The 24,045-nt window shown below is 42.5% G+C and overlaps 1 protein-coding gene across 6 annotated transcripts in view; it reads left to right on the top strand.

Annotated features, from left to right (window-relative positions):
- Positions 1 to 1,814: 1,814 nt before the first annotated feature.
- Positions 1,815 to 24,045, top strand: part of RNF8 (ring finger protein 8) — a 104,821-nt gene continuing 82,590 nt past the window's right edge. For 2 of the 6 annotated variants that reach the window (XR_002477594.2, XM_012464334.2), the window contains exons 1-3: positions 1,817 to 2,040; positions 8,021 to 8,149; positions 18,680 to 19,417. Coding sequence is in view for 5 of the 6 variants with exons in the window: in XM_012464334.2 (XP_012319757.2) it covers positions 1,930 to 2,040; positions 8,021 to 8,149; positions 18,680 to 19,417 (978 nt within the window). In the remaining variant the exon portion in view is untranslated. Of the gene's footprint in view, positions 2,041 to 2,200; positions 2,323 to 8,020; positions 8,150 to 18,679; positions 19,418 to 24,045 lie in introns of those variants that run through there. The other 4 variants (XM_064361079.1, XM_012464336.2, XM_012464335.2 and 1 more) reach the window with 4 other exon arrangements.

Below are 24,045 nucleotides of genomic sequence, written 5' to 3'. Positions count from 1 at the left end.
CATACAGTTTCTGTAGCAACCCTGTACTTAAGGAAGTGGAGCGTAATTCCCCACTCCTTAAATGTGGCCTAGGAATAGTGACTTCATTCCAAAGAGTACAGCATGGAAAGAGAGAAAAAAAAGAGTAAGTTTAGGCTGGGCACGGTGCCTCATACCTGTAATCCCAGCACTTTGGGAGGCCAAGGTAGGCAGATCACCTGAGGTTAGGAGTTCAAGATCGGCCGGGCAACATAGTGAAACCCCATCTCTACTAAAAATACAAAAGTTAGCTGGGCATAATAGCATGTGCCTGTAGTCCCAGCTACTCAGGAGGCTGAGGCAGGAGAATTGCTTGAACCTGAGAGGTGGAGGTTGCAGTGAGCTGAGATTGCACCATTGCACTCCAGCCTGGGCCACTGAGTGAGACTCCATCTCAAAAAAAAAAAAAAAAAGTAAGTTTACAATGGAGAAGCCTGACAAACATTACCTAGATTTCCAAAGCATAATTTCCTAACCATGGTTGCAATCCCAACCTGGAATGTTTTATCTGTGTGTCACTCTTAGATCAAGAAATGAGAAATGCCAGGTGATCAAGATGAACACCAACAGTGATAATTCATGTTGATAGCCTGTACCCTTGATATGATGCCATGAGAATGACACTTTACCTCTGTGGTCTTCCTCCTCCAAATCCATAACCCCAGTCTCATCACAAGAAAAACATCAGACAAATCCCAACTGAGGGACATTATACAAAACATCTCTCTAGTACCCCTCAAATTGTCGAGGTCATCAAAAATAAGGAAAGACTGAGAATCTATCACAGCCAAGAGGAGTCTAAGGAGACACACAGAGTAAATGTCACAGTGGCTTCCAGGTGTGCTTGCTGTCCCTGGGATAGAATGCCAAGGTGGGGTGGGGCCACCAACAGATACCTATGCACAGCTTAGGGAAGCATTTCCATGAGTGCAACTATGACTCCCACTGATCTTCCTGGCCCCCTCCCCTCCCCTTCCCTCCGTTCCTGCCCCTCTTCCCTCCCCTCCCTTCACCTTCCCTCCGTTCCTGGCCCCCTCCCCTCCCCTCCGCTCCCCTCCCAGACGTTCCTGGCCCCCTCATCTCCCTCCCCTCTTCTCCCCCCCACTTATTTTTTGAGACGGGGTCTCCCCATGTTGGCCTGGTTGGTCTGGAACTCCTGAGCTCAAGAGATCCGCCCCGCTCAGGCTCCCAAAGTGCTGGGATTACAGCACTTCCATGACTTTTTAATAAATTTATACAGTTGTGCAACTGTCACCACAATCCACTTTTATTTTTCACAATCGACTTTTAGAACATTTCTATTGCTGCTTTCCTTCAATTTCTCCAAGCCCATCTGCATTCAATCCCCTCTCCCACACCTCGCCCCAAGTAACTGTGCTCTCTGTCTTTGTAGATTTGCCTAGTGTAATTTATTTTTTACTTCGGCAATATGAGGAGGTCGTGCAAAATAGAGGCTATTTAGGAACAGGCTAGGCGGACTTAAAACTGATGGAAAGTTTAAAGTTGTTTAAAAGTGGGCTATAGTTTTACATGATTTTTTTAAAAAAGAGGAAAGGTGAGGAGAGGTTCCAGTCTGGGGCGGCTAGGACTGAGTGATGGTTCTGGAGCGGGCAAGAGAAGGTGTCACGCGAGGAGGAGAGCCCTCGAGCCGCACCCGCCCCACACGAGGCGGGATCCACTCCCAGCCAACCCTCTCCGCCCCGGGGCGGCTGCCTTCCTCTCGCGCAGGCGCAGTGCTCCTGCTTCCGGGTCGACGGCGGGCAGGCGGAGCCTGTATTCGCATCGATCTGAGCGCGTGGTGATTGCTTCTGTCTGTTGTTTAGCTATGGAAGCTGGCGGGATGCAGCGAGGCCGCCAGAACCCGGGTCCGGGTCTAGTTTGGTGCTGACCGCCCCCGGGGTCGAGTAGACGATGGGGGAGCCTGGCTTCTTGGTCACGGGAGACCGTGCAGGTGGTCGGAGCTGGTGCCTGCGGCGGGTGGGGATGAGCGCAGGGTGGCTGCTGCTGGAAGATGGGCGCGAGGTACGGGGGAAGGGGTCCTGTGGGGCAGAGGGCAGGGGCTGGAGGGAGCGGGGCTCCGGGGAGGGAGGAAGGCGTCTAGCTGGGCGGAATGAATGGCAGAGAGGAGGCGGGCACACGGAAGACGAGCGAGGAGGGGCGTGGATCCTGGGGAGAGAAGGGAGGGAGCAGTTCTGGCTCGAGCGGCTGAAGGGTCTAAGGTGGGAGGTGTTTGGAGAGAAATAGGGACCGAGTGGGAGAAAGGAAGAGAAGAGAGTTCGGCTCTGGAGGACCACAAGGATTGGGGTGAGGACGAGGCCTGGCCCGCGGGTGGTGGGGCGAGAAGAGGGCCCAGCCTATAGAGGCCTGGGCCTGCGGGGAGTGGGGTCGGGGCCGGGAAGGAGAGGGACGCGCAGAGGATGTGAGGAGACGCGGGGTTGTCGAGGAGTGGAGGGCGGGGCCTGGCCAGATCCCGTTTAGGGCGCACGGAGCCCCGCGGTGCCCGGCCAGGGAACAGTGGGTTGGAGCCGCGAGCCGCTGGGCAGCCGAGGCGGGCCCTGGAAGGGCTGCCCGGCGCGTGAACTTTCTCGAGTTTGCTTTGAAAACGATTGCGAGTTTTGGGTTTTGTCCCTTAAAGTGATCAAACTCTCACGTAGAAATGTCTTCCTCCTTCTCACCTCTGAGGAACAGGGGCGCTTTAGGCTGGGCCACATTTCTCCCGTGAAGCTCGGTACGGCCGAGTGGCACCTCTAGAGGAGGAGTCTGGCAGGGATTCCGAGTTCTCTCCAGAGGATGCCTGTCGCCTTTGTTAATGCAATCCCAAATGAAAAATTTTTAAAGGGGAAAGATGAGGCACGTTCCTGGCACGGTTCAAGATGCACCACCGTGGTGCATCTTCAAAGGGCGAGAGAAGGGAGGATGGAGTTAGATTGCAATCAGGTTGAGAGGAGAACTGGGTCAGGGGCAAGCTGGTGATGACGGGGAACCATTTGGGTTTTGAAAATAATCTGTATGAAAGGTTCCCTTTGCAGTAAAAGTGGATAGTTGGTCATGATGTTGTAAACTCAAAAAGTCTTTTGAGTCTTACGTATGTTCAGGTGGATTTTTCCTGTAAGTCATACTCCTCAATTCAGTCTGCCAGGTGTTGACTGAGTACATAACATTGGTGTACAATGAGAACACGTAAAATTTGTGCGCTCAAAGAGTTTAAGGCTTGAGTGGGGAGAGAGGATTTATACAATGAAGCAGTCTAAGAACTGTATATGGGCTGTATTATCAAGTGCCAAGATATGAATTATTTAGTTCCATCCCAGAGCAGTAGTTCTTCAAGTTAGGGGAGGGATTCATGTCCAGGCTCAAATTTAGTTGCTAGATTAGAGAGGGTTATAAAGGGTTACTTGTATGTTGTGATTTCAGGAACACGAAGAAAACATCTCTGCCCCCAAATACCTCTTCTATCCAGGTATTAGTGCCTAAAAGTCCACATTAGGCATTCATTCTTTTCGCTTGAGCACTGATCTTTCCCTGCCTGGCCCTTTCCAACAGTATATGTTTGTGAGAAGTTTAACAAATTAAAACACCAACACCTGAATAATAACCTGAACAATACACACAAAAATAAATTATTTTTATGTATAACTGTTACTTAATACATTATTTAATCTGATCCCTGCATACACACAACCTTATAAGTTAACTTAGTGGGCAGGTGTTACTCCTTTAGATTCAGTTGTTGTGGATTAATTTATGACTCTTCTGAATAGCTTGGTAGTACTGCAGTCTTGGGCAGGTGCGATGGGGAGGAAGGATTAAAGCACCTGTAGGAAAGGCAAGAAGACTGTAAAGCACTCTTAGACATATTCTAAACCATTTGATCGTTTTGTGTCAGGGCCACTTCTATGGGGAGAGACCCATACAAACTAAGTGAATGATGAAGACACAGTGTTAAGACTGGCTGGCTTCAGGGACCTGTGTGGAGGAGAGGCCTGCCAGGCTTGGCTGCCTGCAAGGTCAGGTCATGGCATAGCCTGAAAAGAAATCTGAATCAAAGGCAAGAGAAGTTGTAGTTATTGTAATGGTTCCCAAATCATAGCACAAGCTGTTTTGCACAAGATTTTAGGAGGTATGCTAATAACATTATAACAGCAAAGGTAGGTCAGTTCCCTGCCTTTCCCGTTCTTAGTCTCAGATGTTGCAGATAAAATAATAAAACAGAGTTCCTTTCATTTCATTGATGGGAATACTGTAGTAAATTGTCTGTCTAAATAAGTGGCTTTAAGCTTGTTAAAGCAATGCATAGAGTTTGGTGGAAAAACAATTAGAGATTTATTGCAAATTAGCTAGTTCTCAGGTACTATAAAGCATCTTTGCCTTTGAGGAAAACAACAGAATCTTTCTCCCCTTTTCTTCTCTTGTATTTAGTTTTCATGAAGTTTTCTGCCCCAAGGGAAAGGAAGGTTATATTTACTGGTTTGGGGCTTTTTTTTTTTTTTGACAGAATACTCCATCACCCAGGCTGGAGTGCAGTGGTGTGATCACACCTCCACCTCCTGGGTTCAAGGATTCTTCTGCCTCAGCCTCCCAAGTAGCTGGAATTACAAATGTGCACTGCTATCCCTGGCTAATTTTTGTATTTCCAGTAGAGAGGGGGGTCGCCATGTTGGCCAGGCTGGTCTCGAACTCCTGGCCTCATGTGATCTGCTCGCCTGGGCCTCCCAAAGTGCTGGGATTACAGGTGTGAGCCACCACACCCAGCTGTATTTACTGGTTATTTGGGAAACAGTAGAAATTGTGCCCAGGAGGAAAGGGATAATCATAGTGAAGGTGGACAAGGACAAGATGATCTTTTAGACCAATAATGTGTGTAAGCTCAAAGGCTTGCAAATCTGTTGTAAATGAAAACAGCCTCTCACATATGGGTCATCAGTCAGTTCCCATGGGAAATTTAGTGTTCTGCTGAGTGGTCCTGAGATTTCCAGGTAGCCTCACTGCACTCTTTAACTATAGTATAGGTGAAATATCAGTAGTACCAAGGTAAATTCTAGGACCGGGCAGTGCAGGGAAGGATGTAAAAGAATGTTTCCTTTTTCTGGGTTCAGAGTCTGTTGGCAGAAATTTCAGAAGAAGGCACTTTTCTACTTTTTTGGTACCATTTTCCCCAGGCTACTCACAATGGCAGTCTAGCTGTATCCCTTCAAGTATTAGCCTACAATACGGGTTGCTTCCTCTCTTAGAGATAAAGCTACCTGAATTGAAATTTTTACTGAATATGGATAACAGATAAATCCCTAACCATTTCATTTTTAACAGATATATGTATTAATTCAAAGGAACTTCTATAATTAATGTAATTCTGGCAAAGTGTGAAAGAACTGAAAAACTTCATGCTCAGTGTTGGTGGAGTGGTCACCACAGCATTTTAAAGAGGAACAAGTGAGACCATATGAGTTCCAACTGCTGCTCCATATTTTCCAATGGTAATACAGTCTCCAACTTCCGACCTAAAAATACCCATCCTAAAATCTCCACTCATATGCAAGATCTCTTTATTCTTCCATTCATTCTCAAATATTTAACTGAATACCATGCCAGGTATAGAAACACAATGTTAAACCAGACAGATAAAGTCCCTGCTTATCTTATGTATATTCTAGCAAGGGGGGAGGAGGGGAAAAGTAAAATAAGCAAGATAATTTTGGTTTGTGATAAGTGCATGCTATTAACTGAAGAAATATGATGGGAAGCAGACAACCAACTTAGTGGTGATCCGAGTAGGCTTATGAGTAGCTGAAACATGAAAGGTTAGGAGCTCATGCAAGATCTGAGAGAAGAGTGTTCTTAGAGGGGCTAAGAGAAAAGACCCTCAGGTAGGCTGGCACTTGGGGGAGAGGGGCTTAAGGAACGAGGGGCTGGAGCAGCTAGTGTTGGCACTATGGTATGAGTTAAGACTAAAGAGGAGGGGGCTCGGGACATTCAGGGTCTTATAGGCCATGGAAGGAAGTTTAAATGATTAAACGGTTTTAAGGAAAGAGGAGAAGTATCTGATTTAAAATTTTTTCATTTCTATTCCAGCTACTATGTAAAGTTTATGGGGGCTAGAGTGGGAACAGAAACAGTAGGAGGCCAGGTGGTTTGGACTAAGGTTGTGGCTGTAGAGATAGAAATGAACAGACTTAGGACATATTTGGATTATATCCCATAAAATTTACCAATGATTTCAATGTGGAGATGAGGGACAGAGATGAATCAAAGATGGCTTCTGGGTTATGGGTTGAGCAGTTGGTTGGATAGTAGTGTCGGTACTGAGATGAGAGTTTGTGGGGAGGAACAGATGAGGTCAGTGAGTCACAGTGGTCTTTGAGGGACTGAGGAGAACAGGCATGATTCCGAAAGATTTTTAAAAGAAAATGGCAGTTTTTAGCTAACTTTGGTTTAAAGTTCGCAGTTAAGGTTGTGGTATGGGTCATTAAAGAGGTCTTTTATGCACAGAAAAGAATAAGCAGGGAATTCTATGATCTGGATCTCAGAAGAATTTAGTTTCCTTCCTTCACAGGGTTATTATGAACTAGACTTGTCCAACAAGAAAGTATGATAGATGTGAATTGGGGCTTCTTTTCTCCAAAAACTCTCAAGCTGTTCTTGTGGATAAGACAGAGAATATGTACTCCAATGCAAAGACTTTTGGTTGAATTATAATGGCCCAGGGTATATCCAGACTGTGTGGATTAATGTTTAGTAGACTTCCCTGAAAACTTTGCCTTTGGCTGCATCCCATTCTGTGTCTTGAATGAAGGTATAGAAAGCATCATATCATATTAATTTGGTGGGAGGGATATTAAGTATGTCTGTTCTGATGGCAGATTAAAAATTCGGAAAGGTCTTGACAAGTTGGTGTGGTAGGCTGAACTAGCAAGATGAAATTTAATAGGAGTCAGTCTAAGGTCCTGTGCTTGAACCTAAGGTTTTCCATCTGGTCAAGTATAGAGCAAAAGAGACATGACTTAGCATAACATTTCTTGGAGAAGGGGGAGATCAAGAAATTTAATCATTCCTGAGTCCGAGGATACGTTGGCAGTGTACTAGATCTGCTATGACAGCTAATGCAGTTTATATGGTCCAGTGATCATATCTAGAACTGGGAAAGTAACACTTGCATTTGACTGTGTAATTTATTTTTCTTAATATGGCATCCAGGAATAAAGATAAACCAGCAGTCCTTTCACAGACTCGTAAGAATGACAGAGACTCAAACACATCCCCTGGGAGTTAAGTTGAAGTAACTGGGAATACAGAACCAGGAAATGAGACTTAGTGTTCACTTTATAGCTATGACTTTGAAAGGGGATCGGAGATTTCCTGATGGTGCCCAGGGCAAAGTTAGTACCAATGGATGGAATTTATAGGGTGAAAGACGCCAAGTCAGAGACATTAAAAAAACAGGAGGGCCTGCCTTATGTAAAGTACACTTCTGCCTCCTGGGTTCAAATGATTCTCCTGCCTCAGCCTCCCAAGTAGCTGGGATTACAGGTGCCCGCTACCACACCCAGCTAATTTTTTTAGTAGAGACAGGGTTTCACTATGTTGGCCAGGCTGGTCTCAAACTCCGGACCTCGTGATCCTGCCACCTTGGCCTCCCAAAGTGCTGGAATTACAGGCATGAGCCACCGCTCCTGGACTGGCAGTGTTTATGAGTTGATGGGATGTGTAGAAAGAATTCCTCTATCTCATGATCACTGAACCAGATGACCTTTCAAGATCTTGCCAACACTGAGGTACATGGATAACTCTTTTCAGCTTTCTCCTCCTGTCACAACTGTTTGCCTTTTGCTACTTGGTGGCTTTCATGGCAGCTAAAGAGCAGATAGCAGATGCACTGTTTTGGTTCCACAGGTGTCTGGTTTCTAAGTTAGGACCTGCATATGCTGCTGGTTGACAAGCTTTGTAAAAACCTCCCTTTTCAGCACAATGACTGATTGTATTTCTTACATTGTTTTTGTCTTTCCAGGTGACTGTAGGACGAGGATTTGGCGTCACATACCAACTGGTATCAAAAATCTGCCCTCTGATGATTTCTCGAAACCACTGTGTTTTGAAGCAGAATCCTGAGGGTCAGTGGACAATTACGGACAACAAGGTACAGAATTCATGGAAGCCTAGTGAATTTTATTTATTTTTAAATTCTTTGTTTTTTTGCATATGTAATTCATGGTGTAAAATTCAAAAGTATAACTTCTTTCCTAGCCATACAGTTTCCTTTTCCAGAGGCAGCCACTTCCATATGCTGCCAGAGATTAGATTATGCTAAAATAATTTCTCTTGATTTGGGGTGAAGTTTGTTACCTTGAAGAGAATACGTGAATTGGGGTAGTAGGTCCTATTCCAAAAACTAGACTAAGTTACTGGGCAAGTTAGCCTGTTTGAGGCTAAGCTCCAGAGATCCTGGAAATCTCTGGAATCTCCTGAAGCTTCTGGAGTACACTGTGGCTCAGTGAACAGGCGGAGAAGGAAGAAACTTATCTGACTGCGCTTAGCTCCTTTGCTTCCTCACTTTTGTTCTTTTTTTTCGTTTTTTCCTTCAAAGCTACTGCAAATCACCTCACTCCTTTCAATCTGAGCAACCTTCCCTGGCTTTTAAAACATGTTTTAAATATTGGTGTTCTGAAGATTTTGTTTGAATACCGGGTTTTTCTTCTTTAAACAAATTTGAAAGCCAGTAGTGTAGTGGTAAATATATTGAGGGAGGTGTAATAGTACACAGACCCCAGCAATTAGAAAGTACCTAATGCGCTGGGTGTGGTGGCACTTGCCTGTAGTCCCAGCTACTGGGGAAGCTGAGGCCAGAGGATTGTTTGAGACCATGAATTCTGGCTTATAATGTGCTATGCCGTTCTGGTGCCTGCATTAAGTTTGGCATCAATATAGTGTCGTCCTGAGAGCAGGGGACTACAAGGTTGCTTAAGCAGAGGTGAACTGACCCAGGTTGGTAGCAGGGCAGGTCAAAACTGCTGTGCTGGTTAGCAGTGGGATTGCATCTGTGAATAGCCACTGCACTCCACTGTGGCTGACATGGTGAGGCCCTGTCTGCATCAAAAAGAAAAGAAAATGCCTAAAGTGCAGATATACATGCACCCAGGAATACAATGAAAACACCGACTATGAGGTGAGAGAAATTCTAATGTAAACAGTTAAGATTTAAGGAGTATAAAATGTCCTTAAGTACCATTTCATACTGCTTCACTGTCCTGGTTAGGATTTTAAAGGTACCAATAGAAGGGAGGATATTCCGGATCTGCCCAGCAGCCTCATTTTGCATGCATAAAACTGCTAGATTTAAGCTGCTGGAAAGTATCTTCCTGCTCTAGTATTAAGTTGAGTTGGCACTGTATTGAAGGAGACAGTATATAAATGCCAAGTAAATTGGTTCAGCATTTTTAGCAAGGCACTATGAGCAGGATAAAAATTGGTACTGAGATTATCTAGTTTAACCCCTTATGTAGACAGATGAATCTGAGGCCCAGAAAGATAAACTGTCTTGCCCAAGGCCTTCTCTCTAATGAGCCAGGACTTAAATTTCTCTGCCATGCCCTGTGTCAAATACCAGTAAAGTACATAAGCAATTTGCTATACTGGCTTTATGATGCCACACAAAATTAATTATGCATATTTGAAATATAGCTGCAAGATTTTGAAGCCTCTGTAATAGCGTATATCAAAACAGCTTAAGGAAAGATGTTTTCCTCATCAGAGTAGTCTGTATGATAATTGGGATTACAATATTATAGAGGTGAGTTCTCTGCTGCTCCTTTTCTTAATTGTGTGCCGTGTAGATGTGATCCACTTATGATATTAGCAGATTTTTATAGGTTGGGAAGCCACCAGCTGATCAACTTTAGTGTTATTTGAATGTTGACCACAGGAATACAGAGGCAGCCTGTGCCAGATCAGATCATGACTGCTCTGGGCTCGCTCTCCAGTGTTTGCTTTGTACCCTTCCTTCTAGGGCTGCTGTTACCATGTGATTCTTCTCAGGTCTCAGTCAGACAGTAGAAAGGAAAGAGAGGTTTCTTAACAACCTGTTTAAACCTTTTAGCTGTGATCGTTTGTGAGGTAACTGATTTTTAAGAGAAGCTAGGACTGGGGTATTTTGATGGAACAATTCTTAAGAGTAAATCCCCCCTGCCCCTTGCATTTTTCTATTGACTATAGATGGTCCCTTTCTGGCCTCCTTCTGGCATGATGCCATGGCAACCCTCTTCTGCTGATAAGGGACCTGAATTTCAGCTTTAGGATATTATTGCTGTGGTTGTGTTTCAAGTCATTTGCCAAGTCTCTTTCAAGACATAGGTATTTCTAATAAGTTAAAACTCAGAGCTGCATTCTCTCATCTGCTGGAATGGCCAGAAAGTGAGACTTTAAGTATAGATTTAAAAAATTGCAAGAAATGTGATTTTGGTTTAAAATTGGCTTCAAATATAGAAAAAAACCTTGGAGAACAGCTGACTCCGCACACAGTATGAAGATGGTTCTAGTTGTGTAGGTTTTGGTTAATTCATAAGCTCTTCAGATGGCCCGTCCTTTGTATTGCTATCCAGCTTTTTCAGAAAATTGGTTGTTTTTATAACTCAATCAAAACAGCAAAAAAGGAGAGGGATCCAAGATGGCTGATCACTAGCAGCTCAGGCTCGTAGCACCCAGTGAAAGCACAGAGAACGAGAGGACGCCACACTTTCAGAAGAATTTTTGTTGCTCACGGACCAAGAGATTCCCAGCAGAGGAGCCCCACGGGTCGCCAGGGCGACTCTTGTGGCCGGCGCCGCAGTTTAGCTGGCGCCTCAGCGCGGCAGTTCTTCGTGCAGAGTCCGGAGATTCCCAGGCAGAAAAGCACCATCGATCTTAACACCACTGTTTTGGCTGGCGCAGTGGATTGCTCAGATTTCGGCACTGGGAATCAACAAGTTAGACGTCCACTCAGAGACCTAGTTAGAAAGTCGGTAATTACAAAGATGACAGAGGGATAAATATATAAGAAGAGAAGAAACCAGCCTAAAAAGGCAGAGAATACTCAAAATCAGAATGCCTCTCCCTCTACAGGGGATCGCAGTTCCTCATCAGCAACGGAACAAGGCTTAATGGAGGACGAGTGTGTTCCATTAACAGAAGCAGGTTTCAAAAGGTGGGTGATAAGAAACTTCTGTGAATTAAAAGAACTTGTTCTAACCCAATGCAAAGAAACTAAGAACCTTGAAGACGAAATGCTAACGAGAATGGACAATTTAGAAAGGAATATAAGTGAATTGATGGAGTTGAAAAAACACAACACAAGAACTTCGCGAAGTATGCACAAGTTTTAACAGTCTAATTGATCAAGCAGAAGAAAGGATATCAGATGTTGAGAACCAGCTCAGTGAAATGAAACGAGAAGACAAGATTGGAGAAAAAAGGATAAAAAGGAATGAGCAAAGTCTCCAGGAAATACGGGACTATGTGAAAAGACCTAATTTACGTTTGATAGGTGTACCTGAATGTGACGAAGAGAATGATCCAAGTTGGAAAATACTCTTCAGGATATCATTCAGGAAAACTTTCCCAACCTGGTAAGGCAGGATAATATTCAACTCCAGGTAATACAGAGAACACCACAAAGATATTCTTCAAGAAGACCAACCCCAAGGCACATAATCGCCAGATTTATTAGGGTTGAAATGAAGGAGAAAATACTAAGGGCAGCCAGAGAGAAAGGTCAGATTACCCACAAAGGGAAACCTATCAGACTTACAGCAGATCTCTCAGCAGAAACCCTGCAAGCCAGAAGAGAGTGGGGGCCAATATTCAACATCCTTAAAGAAAAGAACTTTCAACCCAGAATTTCATATCCAGCCAAACTAAGCTTTACAAGCAAAAGAAAAATTAAATCTTTTGCAAATAAGCAAGTACTTAGAGACTTCACCACCACCAGGCCTGCTTTACAAGAGCTTCTGAAAGAAGCACTATACATATAAAGGAACAACCAATATCAGCCTTTCCAAAAATATATCAAAAAGCAAAGAGCATCAACACAATGAAAAATTTACACCAACTAATGGGCAAAACAGCCAGCTAGCATCAAATGCCAGTATTAAACTCATATATATTCAAATTGGATAAAAAGCCAAAACCCATTGGTATGCTGCATTCAGACCTATCTCACATGCAACGATACACAAAGACTCAAAACAAAGAGAAGGAGGAAGATTTACCAACCAAACAGAGAGTAAAAATAAACAAATAAATAAAAAGCAGGAGATGCAATTCTCGCCTCTGATAAAATAGACTTTAAAGCAACAAAGATCAAAAGAGGCAAAGAAGGACATTACATAATGGCAAAAGGATCAATGTAACAAGAAGAGCTAACAATTCTATAGATCAACGAGACAGAAAATTAACAAGGACATCCAGGACTTGAACTCAGACCCGAAACAAGTAAACTTAATAAACATTTATAGAATTCTCCACTTCAAATACACAAAACATACATTACCACCTCACACCTATTCCAAAAGCGACTACATAATTGGAAGTAAATCACTCCTCAGTAATCGCATAGCATTTCATCGGTTTAAATGAAATATTGGTTGGCTGCTTGTTTGTTATTTTCTTCCCTTATTCCTTCCTGCCTACATCATTAAGTATAATTATTGGTATAAAAGAGATTTTCAATACCCATTTCTAAATTGTATTCTAGCCTGGGCAAGAAAGCATTACTCCCATTCTCTCTCTCTCTCTCTCTCTCTCTCTTTCTTTTCCTCTTTCTTCTTCTTCTTCATTCTTTTTTTTTCTTTCTTTCTTTCTTCCTTTTTTTTTAAAAAAAAAAAAAAATTTGGTTGCTTTAAAGTCACAGTATGAAATGCCTTAGAGGTTTGGGCACGTCTTATTTGAGCCTTTCTCATTCTTCCCCTCCTCTCCTGTTGCTTTTCACCTGCTGCCTCGTGATTCCTACCTTGTTCTTCTGCAGACTCTGGCAATTGAAGTCTCTGTTGAGTATACTGTTACGTGAACAAACTTTGCTGCTTGGGGTAGTTCAGCTTCTGGTCCTCCAGCAACTAGAGCAGTGGTTATCAACCCTGTTTCCAGTTTTTACTCTCATCTGGGGTACTTTTTAAAAGTACTGATGGTAGTACAGTAAAAATATTCATTCATCAAAAGACACCATTAAGAGAGTGAAAGGCCAACTCAGAGAGGAAGACGTTTGCTCTACTTTATAGTCGATGAAGGACTTATACTGAGGTATATACAGAACTGCAAATCAATAAAAAGGCAGATGTGCCCAATTTAAAAATGAGCAAGAGACAAGCACTTCACAAAAGATTGTATCCAGTGAAAAGTTGTTCAACCTCATTAATGATCTGGGGAATTTTAATTAAAACCATAATGGAATACCTCTACACATTCACCAGAGTGGCTAAAATTGAAGACTAGTGATGCCAGGTATTGGTAAGTATATGGAGCAATAGAATGCTCTTGCTCTTCTGTTGGGAGTGCAAATTGGTACAACTACTTTGGGAAATTATTTGCCATTATTTATTAAAGTTGAACATATATATAGCTCTTGACACAGTGTTTTCACTCCCAGGGAAACAGTACAAATGTCCATCAACAGTAGAATGGATAAATTGTGGAATAATCTTATATTGAAACACTATGCTGTAGTGAATATTAATGAACTATAATAACATGGATAAGTCTCACATAATATTGAGTGAAAGAAGACAGACACAAAAGAATACATATTATATGATGCCATTTATACAGTGTTTACAACCAGGCAAAATTAACATGTGCTGTTAAATCTGGATGGTAGCCACCTTATTGCCAGAGTGGCTGCTGACCAGAAGGAGGCACAAGGGGGTTTCTGGGATGCTGATAATGTGGGATTTGTTTTGTTTTTGGCCTCATGGCAGTTAAACTCAGATGTTCATTTTGTGGCTGTTCATCTCGTTGGTACATTTATGATTTGTGCACTTTTACTTTTGCATGTTCCGCCTGAGTAAAGAGTTTTGTTTTTTTGTTTTTGTTTTGTTTTGTTCTGAGATGGAGTTTTGCTCTTGTTGCCCAGGCTGGAGTGCAGTGACACGATCTTGGCTCACTACAACCTCTGCCTCCCAGGTTCAAGCAGTTCCCCTGCCTCAGCCTCCCGAGTAGCTGGGATTACAGGCATGTACCACCATGCCTGGCTAACTTTGTATTTTAAGTAAAGACGGGGTTTCGCCATGATGGACAGGCTGGTTTTGAACTCCTGACCTCAAGTGATCCACCTGCCCCAACCTCCCAAAGTGCTGGGATTACAGGCGTGAACCACTGTGCCCGGCCATAGTAAAGAGTTTTTAAAAAGATACTGATGGATACACACTTAATATATATGCTAAAATAAGACTTGATGATACCAAGTGCTGGCAAGTATGCAGAATAACTGGAACTTCTAAACACTTAAGTGCGAATATGAAATGGCACCTCCACTCTGAAAAACTGGTGGTTTCTTTCTATTTTTTTGAGATGGAGTCTTGCTCTGTTGCCCAGGCTGGAGTGCAGTGGCGCAATATTGGCTCACTGAAACCTCCGCCTCCTGGGTTCAAGCGATTCTCCTGCCTCAGCCTTCCGAGTAGATGGGATTACAGGCGCCTGCCACTGTGCCCAGCTAATTTTTGTATTTTTAGTAGAGACAGGGTTTCACCATGTTGGCCAGGCTGGTCTCAAACTCCTGACCTCATGATCCTCCCACCTCGGCCTCCCAAAGTGCTGGGATTACAGGTATGAGCCACTGCGCCTGGCCAAAACTGGTGGTTTCTAAGAGTCAGATATACACTTGTCCAGTGATTCATTCTCTCTCTCCCCCCCCTTTTTTTCCTTCCTTCCTTCCTTCCTTCCTTCCTTCCTTCCTTCCTTCTTCCTTTTCTTCCTTTTCTTTTTCTTCCTTTCCTTTCTTTCCTGTCTTTCTCTTTTTTTCTCTTTTGAGATGGAATCTTGCTCTTGTTGCCCAGGCTGGAGTACAATAGCGCGATCTCGGTGCATTGCAACCTCCGCCTCCCAGGTTCAAGCAATTCTGCCTCAGCCTTCCAAGTAGCTGAGATTACAGGCATGCACCACCACGTCTGGCTAATTTTATTTTTAGTAGAGACAGTGTTTCTCCATGTTGGTCAGGCTGGTCTCGAACTCCTGACCTCAAGTGATCCACCTGCCTCGGCATCCTGAAGTGCTAAGATTACAGGCATGAGCCACCATGCCCGGCCCAGTGATCCTATTTCTATGTATTTATCCAAGATTAATGAGAGTTTATGTTCTCACAGAAACTTGTATGTGAATGTTTGTAGTGGCTTTATTAATAATCACCGAAAACAACTAGAGAATGGATAAACTGTGCTCCATTAGTACTAACTTCAGTATTGCTCAGCAATAAAATATAACAAACTGCTGGTAATGCAACAGTGTGGATGAATCTCAGACGCATTACACTAAGTGAGAGAAGCAAGCCTCAAAAGTGGAGACACTGATTCCATTTGTATTACATTCTGGCAAAGGGTAGAGAACAGATAAGTAGTTGCCTGGGAATGGGGGAAACGTTGACTATGCAGGGGCACTGTATCCTGATACAGTTTGTATATAAACATAACTTTTAAAATACTGATAATTAGTTCCTGTCTCAGACCAGTTCACTCCCTCTGAGGGCCAAACCCAGGCACCCCTCTTTGTTTTAAACTTTTCCAACTGGTTTTACTGTATAGTCAGGATTGAGAACCACTGAGCTACGTAAATTATCTAAAGCACTCCAAGAAAATACTGCCTTTTGGTTTTGAGTTTCCACTCTCTTCAATAACTGTTTAAAAATAGCTGGACAGAAATTGAACATCAGGTGAAGTAGTAATTCCTGTCTAAGCGGATGTGGGTTATCCCACCTTTTTCCCATTGCTGGCTAAGAGACATCAGGCAGACTTTTCTGGGTATCATTTTCTTCTGCTAACATTGTTCAAGTGGGTAGTTATGAAAACCAACATCAAGAAAGCCTTGAACAGAGCATGATTATTTAAACCATTGTATTTGAGATCATATCCAACAGTACTTGATTGTTCTTATCAGCCATGGGATTTTTGTCCTTTTCTAGTGTCCTATGAACAGACCTGACTCAGGGCTTTGGTTTAAATTGTGCCACTAGATGTCACTGAGAAGTGATGAATGGGTAAATGTACAAGGGGCCAAGGATAAAATGTGATGGAGAATTTTTGAGTTTATTTTCCAGCTTCTAAAAGGGCTCTGAAGGGGATGGGTTAATGTAGAGGATCTAGTGGAGGGCTCGTGAAAGTTTGCCCCAGCTTCTGAGGGATTCTTATTCTCTTTAGCTCTGGGATGCTTCTGTCATCTCATTTATTTGTTTATTTTACCTTATCTTAGCTTTGGAGACTTTTAAAAAATTTCTGTACCTTGCCTTTAGGTGGCTTTCCGTGTCTTATCCCTTTTCCTGAGATGTTTTTCCTGTGTATAATCTAAAATTGACTGTCCTGCTCTAAAATTGTTCTCAGATAGATTCTTCTGGCTTCACCCCTCTCTTTTGTTATTTCTCATATGTTGTTTCAGAATTCAGCAAAACTGATCACTCCCCATAGTTTCTCAGGCTGAACAGAAAGGATGTGAGGAGGTTTCCTGGATGAGCCAGGTTAGGCCCGATGCGCAGTGGGTTAACACTAGTCTTTCTGTATATATCTATGCGAGTCTTTCCATGCAAACCAAGTTATATAAAGCTGGAAACAAGAGCCTAATGTCAAACCAGAGTTAAGATCTGATTTCTAGTTTCTCTTTACCCTCTGTGCCTTGTGGTCAAGCCCCTTTCCCTCATATTTGGGTTGACTGGGGATTTTTTTCTAGCTGAAAGTAGATAGCTGTAGTTGCCAGTGTAAACATAAGTCTTAGTCCCAATTCAGAAGTGAGCTTCATCTCTGGCCTATCTCCCAAACTTAAGTCCATGATATGGGTTAAAATGCCTACCAGTATATTTCATCTCTGAATCTTGAATTTGTTTCATGTCTATTTTAGGACCTATCATCTGCATTTAGCATCCCTTAGCTATCCCAGCTGCACATGATATTCCTTTGCATTTATAGGGTATGCCGTGTAATCCCACATTTACTTATTTGTGTCCTCGTGTTGTCTTTTCCACAGTCAGCTGCTGAAAGTTTTCTTGTCTTTTGTACTTAATATATTTACTTTGCATGACATTGAGCATAGAATTGAACTGATTGTTGACGAATCAGTTGAACCAAGGCATAGTAATAGTAGTGAACAGTTATGAAATATGATGCCCAGGTACTGTCTAAATACATGCCATATGTTATCTCATTAAATCCACACAGACACCATGAGGGAGGGACTATTATTTTCCTCCATTTTAACCATGCAGCAACTGGGCCATAAAGAGGTCAAGAAACCCGCCCAACATCACCCAGCTGCTAAGTGATAGAGCCACGTTAAAAACCCGGGCAGTCTGACTCCAGGATGTGTATTCTTAATCTCGATACTATGACTTCATTAAAACCATAAAAGTAAATATTTTATTTATTTTGGAGGCAGAGTCTCATCTCACTCTGTCACCCAGGCTGGAGCACAGTGACACGATCTCAGCTCACAGCAACCTCCGCGTCCTGGGTTCAAGCTATTCTCATGCCTTAGCCTCCCAAGTAGCTGGGATTACAGGCACCCACCACAATGACCGGCTAATTTTTGTATTTTTAGTAGAAATGAGGTTTTGCTGTGTTGGCCAGGGTGGTCTTGAACTCTTGGCCTCAAGTGGTCTGCACACCTCGGCCTCCTAAAGTGTTGAGATTACAAATATAAGCCACCACTCCTGGACAGGAAATATTTATTAAGCATTTGTTATGTGTAAGTTATTGTGCTAAGTGATTTACATGTATTATCTTACTCATTCCTCACAGGAACAGTATGAGGTAGGTACCGTGCTATCCCTATTCTGCAGACAAAACTGAGGCATGGAGAGGTTAAGTAAATTGCCGAACGCCATGCAGACTGTGAACCTGCATCTGAGTCCATAGCTCCAGCTCTTAACCGCTATCCTGTATTGCGCATATACTGCTGTTGGTATTAATTGGGTCAGATCCTACCTGCCATTTGACGCCAGCCAGTACAGGATATAGTACTCTCTTTTCTTTTGGTTTATGTGTGCTTGCTCTTTTACCAGTGTGTCAAGGAACCACATCCAGAGATAGTATTTGAGCCTACTTCATGGGCCTCACCCTTAGATACTGCTTTCTTCACTAACCGCATTTTTTCTAATTTGGGACATTGCCTCATCGCCTCCAGTTTAGGTCAACAGGAACTATCCAGTTTCAGTTTCCTTTCATGCTATTGTATGTGTTTGAGTAAATTAACCACCAATAATATAAGGTGATTCCTGCCTGTGACGTGGCAGTTCTCTGTGGAGGCATGAATGTGAAATACAGGTAAAAAGCCAAAGCACTGTTTGACAAATGCTGTTTCTAAGGATGGTAGTTTATGACTCTTTCTTTTCAGTTCGTTATCAAGAGTTTTCCTTCTGAAAAGGCAGAAGGTTTTACAGTAGAAGGAGGGAGAGTCTATTAAGAGGATGAAAATCATAAAGCTTATTTCTTTCTTTAACTTTCTCCAGAGTCTGAATGGTGTTTGGCTGAACAGACAGCGTCTGGAACCTTTAAGAGTCTATTCCATTCATAAGGGAGACTACATCCAACTTGGAGTGCCTCTGGAGAATAAGGAGAATGCGGAGTATGAATATGAAGTTACTGAAGAAGACTGGGAGACGATATATCCTTGTCTTTCCCCAAAGAATGACCAGATAATAGAAAAAAATAAGGGATTGAGAACTAAAAGGAAATTTAGTTTGGATGAATTAGAGGGTCCTGGAGCTGAAGGCCCCTCAAATTTGAAATCCAAAATAAACAAAGTGTCTTGTGAATCTGGTCAGTCAGTGAAATCACAGGGGAAAGGTGAAGTGGCCAGTACACCCTCTGAAAATTTGAATCCTAAGTTGGCTGCTCCTGAGCCAAGTGAGAAGACCACAGGGGCTCCCATTTACCCTGGGTTCCCCAAAGTCACAGAGGCTCATCAAAAGCGGAAAGCCTCAAACTCTTCAGCATCTCAGAGCAGCTTACAGCTGTTTAAGGTGACCATGTCCAGGATTCTGAAGCTGAAAATACAGATGCAGGAAAAACAAGAAGCTGTTAGGAATGTGAAAAAGCAGACCCAAAAGGGGAACTCAAAGAAAATTGTGAAAATGGAGCAGGAACTGCAGGACTTACAGTCCCAGCTGTGTGCAGAGCAGGCTCAGCAGCAGGCAAGAGTGGAGCAACTAGAGAAGACTTTCCAGGAAGAGGAACAGCATCTTCAGGTACCACACGGAAGGAAAGGGCAAGAGTGGTCTTCAAGGGTGGGGCAGCACTTCATCAGCCTCTGGCCAGAGTTCTCAGTTTCTGGGCCAGGTACCAAATTCTGAGCACCAAAGACAGGAAATGGAATGGGAACAGTAAACTTTTGAGATGAGGGAATTGGATTGAGTAAAGGGTTAAGACTTCAGCACGCTGATGAGATCAGGAGCCAGAGCTACAGTGCTAAGATAGGGTAAAATATCCAGCAGAGCCAGCGAGGACATAACTCATCTCAGGATGCAAAGCTGAGGCAACTCAGAACCAACATGAATTCAGGGGAAGGTTAGGTGAAGGTCAAGATGCCACAAAACCACAGTATAGTCCAATTAAATCAATAGTTCTCTTCAGGACTTACCTATCATTTCTCTGGGCCAAGGCCAGATCGCTTAGTCCCAGGGCAGGTACAGGTCAGCTGGTTCCTTTGCCCTTGTACATGACAGTTTGTTAACTAGAAAGGTTAGTTAACTCTCTAGCTAACCCAGGAGGTAAGAGGCTAAAAAGGCAGAAAATGTTTTTGTTTCTATTTTGAGCAGCTAGCATTGGGTGGGTGTTGAACAATGCACCATGGCTGCATTGTTGGATTGAATGATAAACCATCTTCCACAGTGCCTATAGTAGGAAGGTAAAATAATGGCTGTCTTACCTGTATAAAGGTAAGACCAAATGTGTTCCCATCCCTGAGTCATTTGCTTAGATGACATGCTCTTGCACAAAGATTTAGGCTAGAGCAGATCCTGTCCCTGCCCAAAATGTCATTTCCTATCTATCAGGAACCACATGTTTTACTCCCACCCAGTGGTTCAGGTAATATTGAACGTCAGAAATTCCCCGTTGTTTACTTAGAACTCAGACGGACCAGTCACCAATGAAGTGAATAAGCTTTTTTGTTTGGGTTGCTCAGGGTAAGGAACAACCACTGGTAGTGTTGGCATATTTCTGAGCAATTTATTAATGTCATTCTGATCTCTGCCATCCCCTTGAACTGGTAGTATTAGCAAAGGCCATGGATTAAATAGGTCTTTTGAGAGTATACACTGCTTACTTGTGGGTACCTTTTTGCTTCCCTTATTCAGCCTAGACTAGTTCTTGAAATTAATAGAGGGTGGTTTTTGTCTACATATTTAGATGTAGACCTTCACACCTTCACTGGGACAGAACTCTCTGTAAAGGCTAATATGTTCAGAGACAAGTTACTGTTGATTAATATTTGTGGCTGCTCTGGACATGCTTCAAGGTATAGCTGCAAAATCTTTTTCTGTACCAAAATATTAAAGGCGAAAATCTAATCCCTTGTTTATCAGTTACATCTCCCTCTGTCCACCAAGCCCTAGGGATTTATCCTACCCGCTACCTATTGTTTAGAAGTTCATTAAACTCTTGCTGCTTCACACTTTTTTTTTTGTTTGTTTCATTGCATTTTAGGTTTTGGGGTACATGTGAAGAACATGCAAGATTGTTGCATAGGTACACACATGGCAGTGTGATTTGCTGCCTTCCTCCCCATCACCTATATCTGGCATTTCTCCCCATGCTATCTCTCCCCAACTCCCCACCTCCTGCTGTCCCTCCCCTATTTCCCCCCAACAGACCCCAGTGTGTGATGCTCCCTTCCCTGTGTCCATGTGTTCTCACTGTTCAACACCCACCTATGAGTGAGAAGATGCAGTGTTTGATATTCTCTTCTTGTGTCAGTTTGCTGAGAATGATGGTTTCCAGGTTCATCCATGTCCCTACAAAGGACACGAACTCATCGTTTTTTATGGCTGCATAGTATTCCATGGTGTATATGTGCCACATTTTCCCTGTCCAGTCTGTCATCGATGGGCATTTGGGTTGGTTCCAGGTCTTTGCTATTGTAAACAGTGCTGCAATGAACATTCGTGTGCATGTGTTCTTATAGTAGAACGATTTATAATCCTTTGGATATATACCCAGTAATGGGATTGCTGAGTCAAATGGAATTTCTATTTCTAGGTCCTTGAGTAATCACCACACTGTCTTCCACAATGGTTGAACTAATTTATACTCCCACCAACAGTGTAAAAGTGTTCCTGTTTCTCCACATCCTCTCCAGCATCTGTTGTCTCCAGATTTTTTAATTATCACCATTCTAACTGGTGTGAGATGGTATCTCAGTGTAGTTTTGATTTGCATTTCTCAAATGACCAGTGATGATGAGCATTTTTTCATATGTTTGTTGGCCTCATATATGTCTTCTTTTGTAAAGCGTATGTTCATATCCTTCGCCTACTTTTGAATGGGCTTGTTTGTTTTTTTCTTTTAAATCTCTTTTAGTTCTTTGTAGATTCTGGATATCAGCCCTTTGTCAGATGGGTAGATTGCAAAAATTTTTTCCCATTCTGTTGGTTATCAATTCACTCTAATGACTGTTTCTTTTGCCCTGCAGAAGCTGTGGAGTTTGATTAGGTCCCATTTGTCTATTTTGGCTTTTGTTGCCAATACTTTTGGTGTTTTAGTCATGAAGTCCTTGCCTATGCCTATGTGCTGAATGGTTTTGCCTAGATTTTCTTATAGGGTTTTTAGGGTGTTAGGTCTTATATTTAAGTCTTTAATCCATCTGGAGTTAATTTTAGTGTAAGGTGTCAGGAAGGGGTCCATTTTCTGCTTTCTGCACATGGCTAGCTAGTTTTCCCAACATCATTTATTAAACAGAGAATCCTTTCCCCATTGCTTGTTTTTGTCAGGTTTGTCAAAGATCAGATGGTTGTAGATGTGTGGTGTTGCCTCCGAGGCCTCTGTTCTGTTCCATTGGTCTATATCTCTGTTTTGGTACCAGTACCATGCTGTTTTGATTACTATAGCCTTGTAGTATAGTTTGAAGTCTGGTAGTGTGATGCCTCCTGCTTTGTTCTTTTGGCTTAGAATTGACTTGGCTATGCGGGCTCTCGTTCGGTTCCATATGAAGTTTAAGGTGTTTTTTTCCAGTTGTGTGAAGAAGGTCATTGGTAGCTTGATGGGGATAGCATTGAATCTGCAAATTACTTTGGGCAGTATGGCCATTTTCACAATATTGATTCTTCCTAACCATGAGCATGGAATGTTTCTCCATCTATTTGTGTCCTCTCTTATTTAGTTGAGCAGTGGTTGGTAGTTGTCCTTGAAGAGGTCCTTTATGTTCCTTGTTAGTTGTATTCCTAGGTATTTTATTCTCTTTGTAGCAATTGTGAATGGCAGTTTGTTCTTGATTTGGCTCTCTTTAAGTCTGTTATTGGTGTATAGGAATGCTTGTGATTTTTGCACATTGATTTTGTATTCTGAGACTTTGCTAAAATTGCTTATCAGTTTCAGGAGATTTTGGGCTGAGACGATGAGGTCTTCTAAATATACAATCATGTCGTCTGCAAATAGAGACAATTTTACTTCCTCCTTTCCTATTTGAATACCCTTTATTTCTTTTTCTTGCCTGATTGCTCTGGCTAGAACTTCCAATACTGTATTGAATAAGAGTGGTGAGAGAGGGCATCCTTGTCTGGTGCCAGATTTCAAAGGGATGCTTCCAGTTTTTGCCCATTCAGCATGATATTGGCTGTTGGTTTGTCGTAAATAGCTTTTATTATTTTGAGATACGTTCCATCAGTACCTAGTTTATTGAGGGTTTTTAGCATAAAGAGCTGTTGAATTTTGTCAAAGGCCTTCTCTGCATCAATTGAGATAATCATGTGGTTTTTGTCTTTGGTTCTGTTTATGTGATGAATTATATTTATAGACTTGCATATGTTGAACCAACCTTGCATCCCTGGAATGAATCCTACTTGATCATGGTGGATAAGCTTTTTGATTTGCTCTTGCATTCGGTTTGCCAGTATTTTATTGAAGATTTTTGCATCTATGTTCATCATGAATATTGACCTGAAGTTTTCTTTTCTTGCTGAGTCTCTCCCGGGTTTTGGTATTAGAATGATGTTGGTCTCATAAAATGATTTGGGAAGGATTCCCTCTTTTTGGATTGTTCGGAATAGTTTCAGAAGGAATGGTACCAGCTCCTCTTTGTATGTCTGGTAGAATTCAGCTGTGAACCCATCTGGACCTGGGCTTTTTTTGGGTGGTAGGCTATTAATTGCTGCCTCAACTTCTGCCCTTGTTGTTGGTCTATTCAGGGTTTCAACTTCTTCTTGGTTTAGGCTTGGGAGGATGCAAGTGTCCAGGAATTTATCCATTTCTCCCAGGTTTCCTAGTTTATGTGCATAGAGTTGTTTATAATAACCTCTGATGATGGTTTGTATTTCTGTGGAATCTGTGGTGATATCCCCTTTATCGTTTTTTATTGCATCTATTTAATTATTCTCTCTTTTCTTTTTTATTAATCTGGCTAGTGGTCTGTCTATTTTGTTGATCTTTTCCAAAAACCAGCTCCTGGATTTCTTGATTTTTTTTGAAGGGTTTTTTGTGTCTCTATCTCCTTCAGTTCTGCTCTGATCTTAGGTATTTTTTGTCTTCTGCTAGGTTTTGAGTTTTTTTGATCTTGCTCCTCTGGCTCTTTCAATTTTGACGATAGGGTGTCGATTTTAGATCTTTCCTTGCTTCTCATGTAGGCATTTATTGCTATATAGTTTCCTTTAGACACTGCTTT

Source organism: Aotus nancymaae, unplaced genomic scaffold, assembly GCF_030222135.1.
Source record: "Aotus nancymaae isolate 86718 unplaced genomic scaffold, 86718_ANA_hifiasm-v0.15.2.pri h1tg000040l, whole genome shotgun sequence".
Classification (NCBI taxonomy): Eukaryota; Metazoa; Chordata; class Mammalia; order Primates; family Aotidae; genus Aotus; species Aotus nancymaae.
This window is presented reverse-complemented; position numbering and strand designations above follow the sequence as displayed.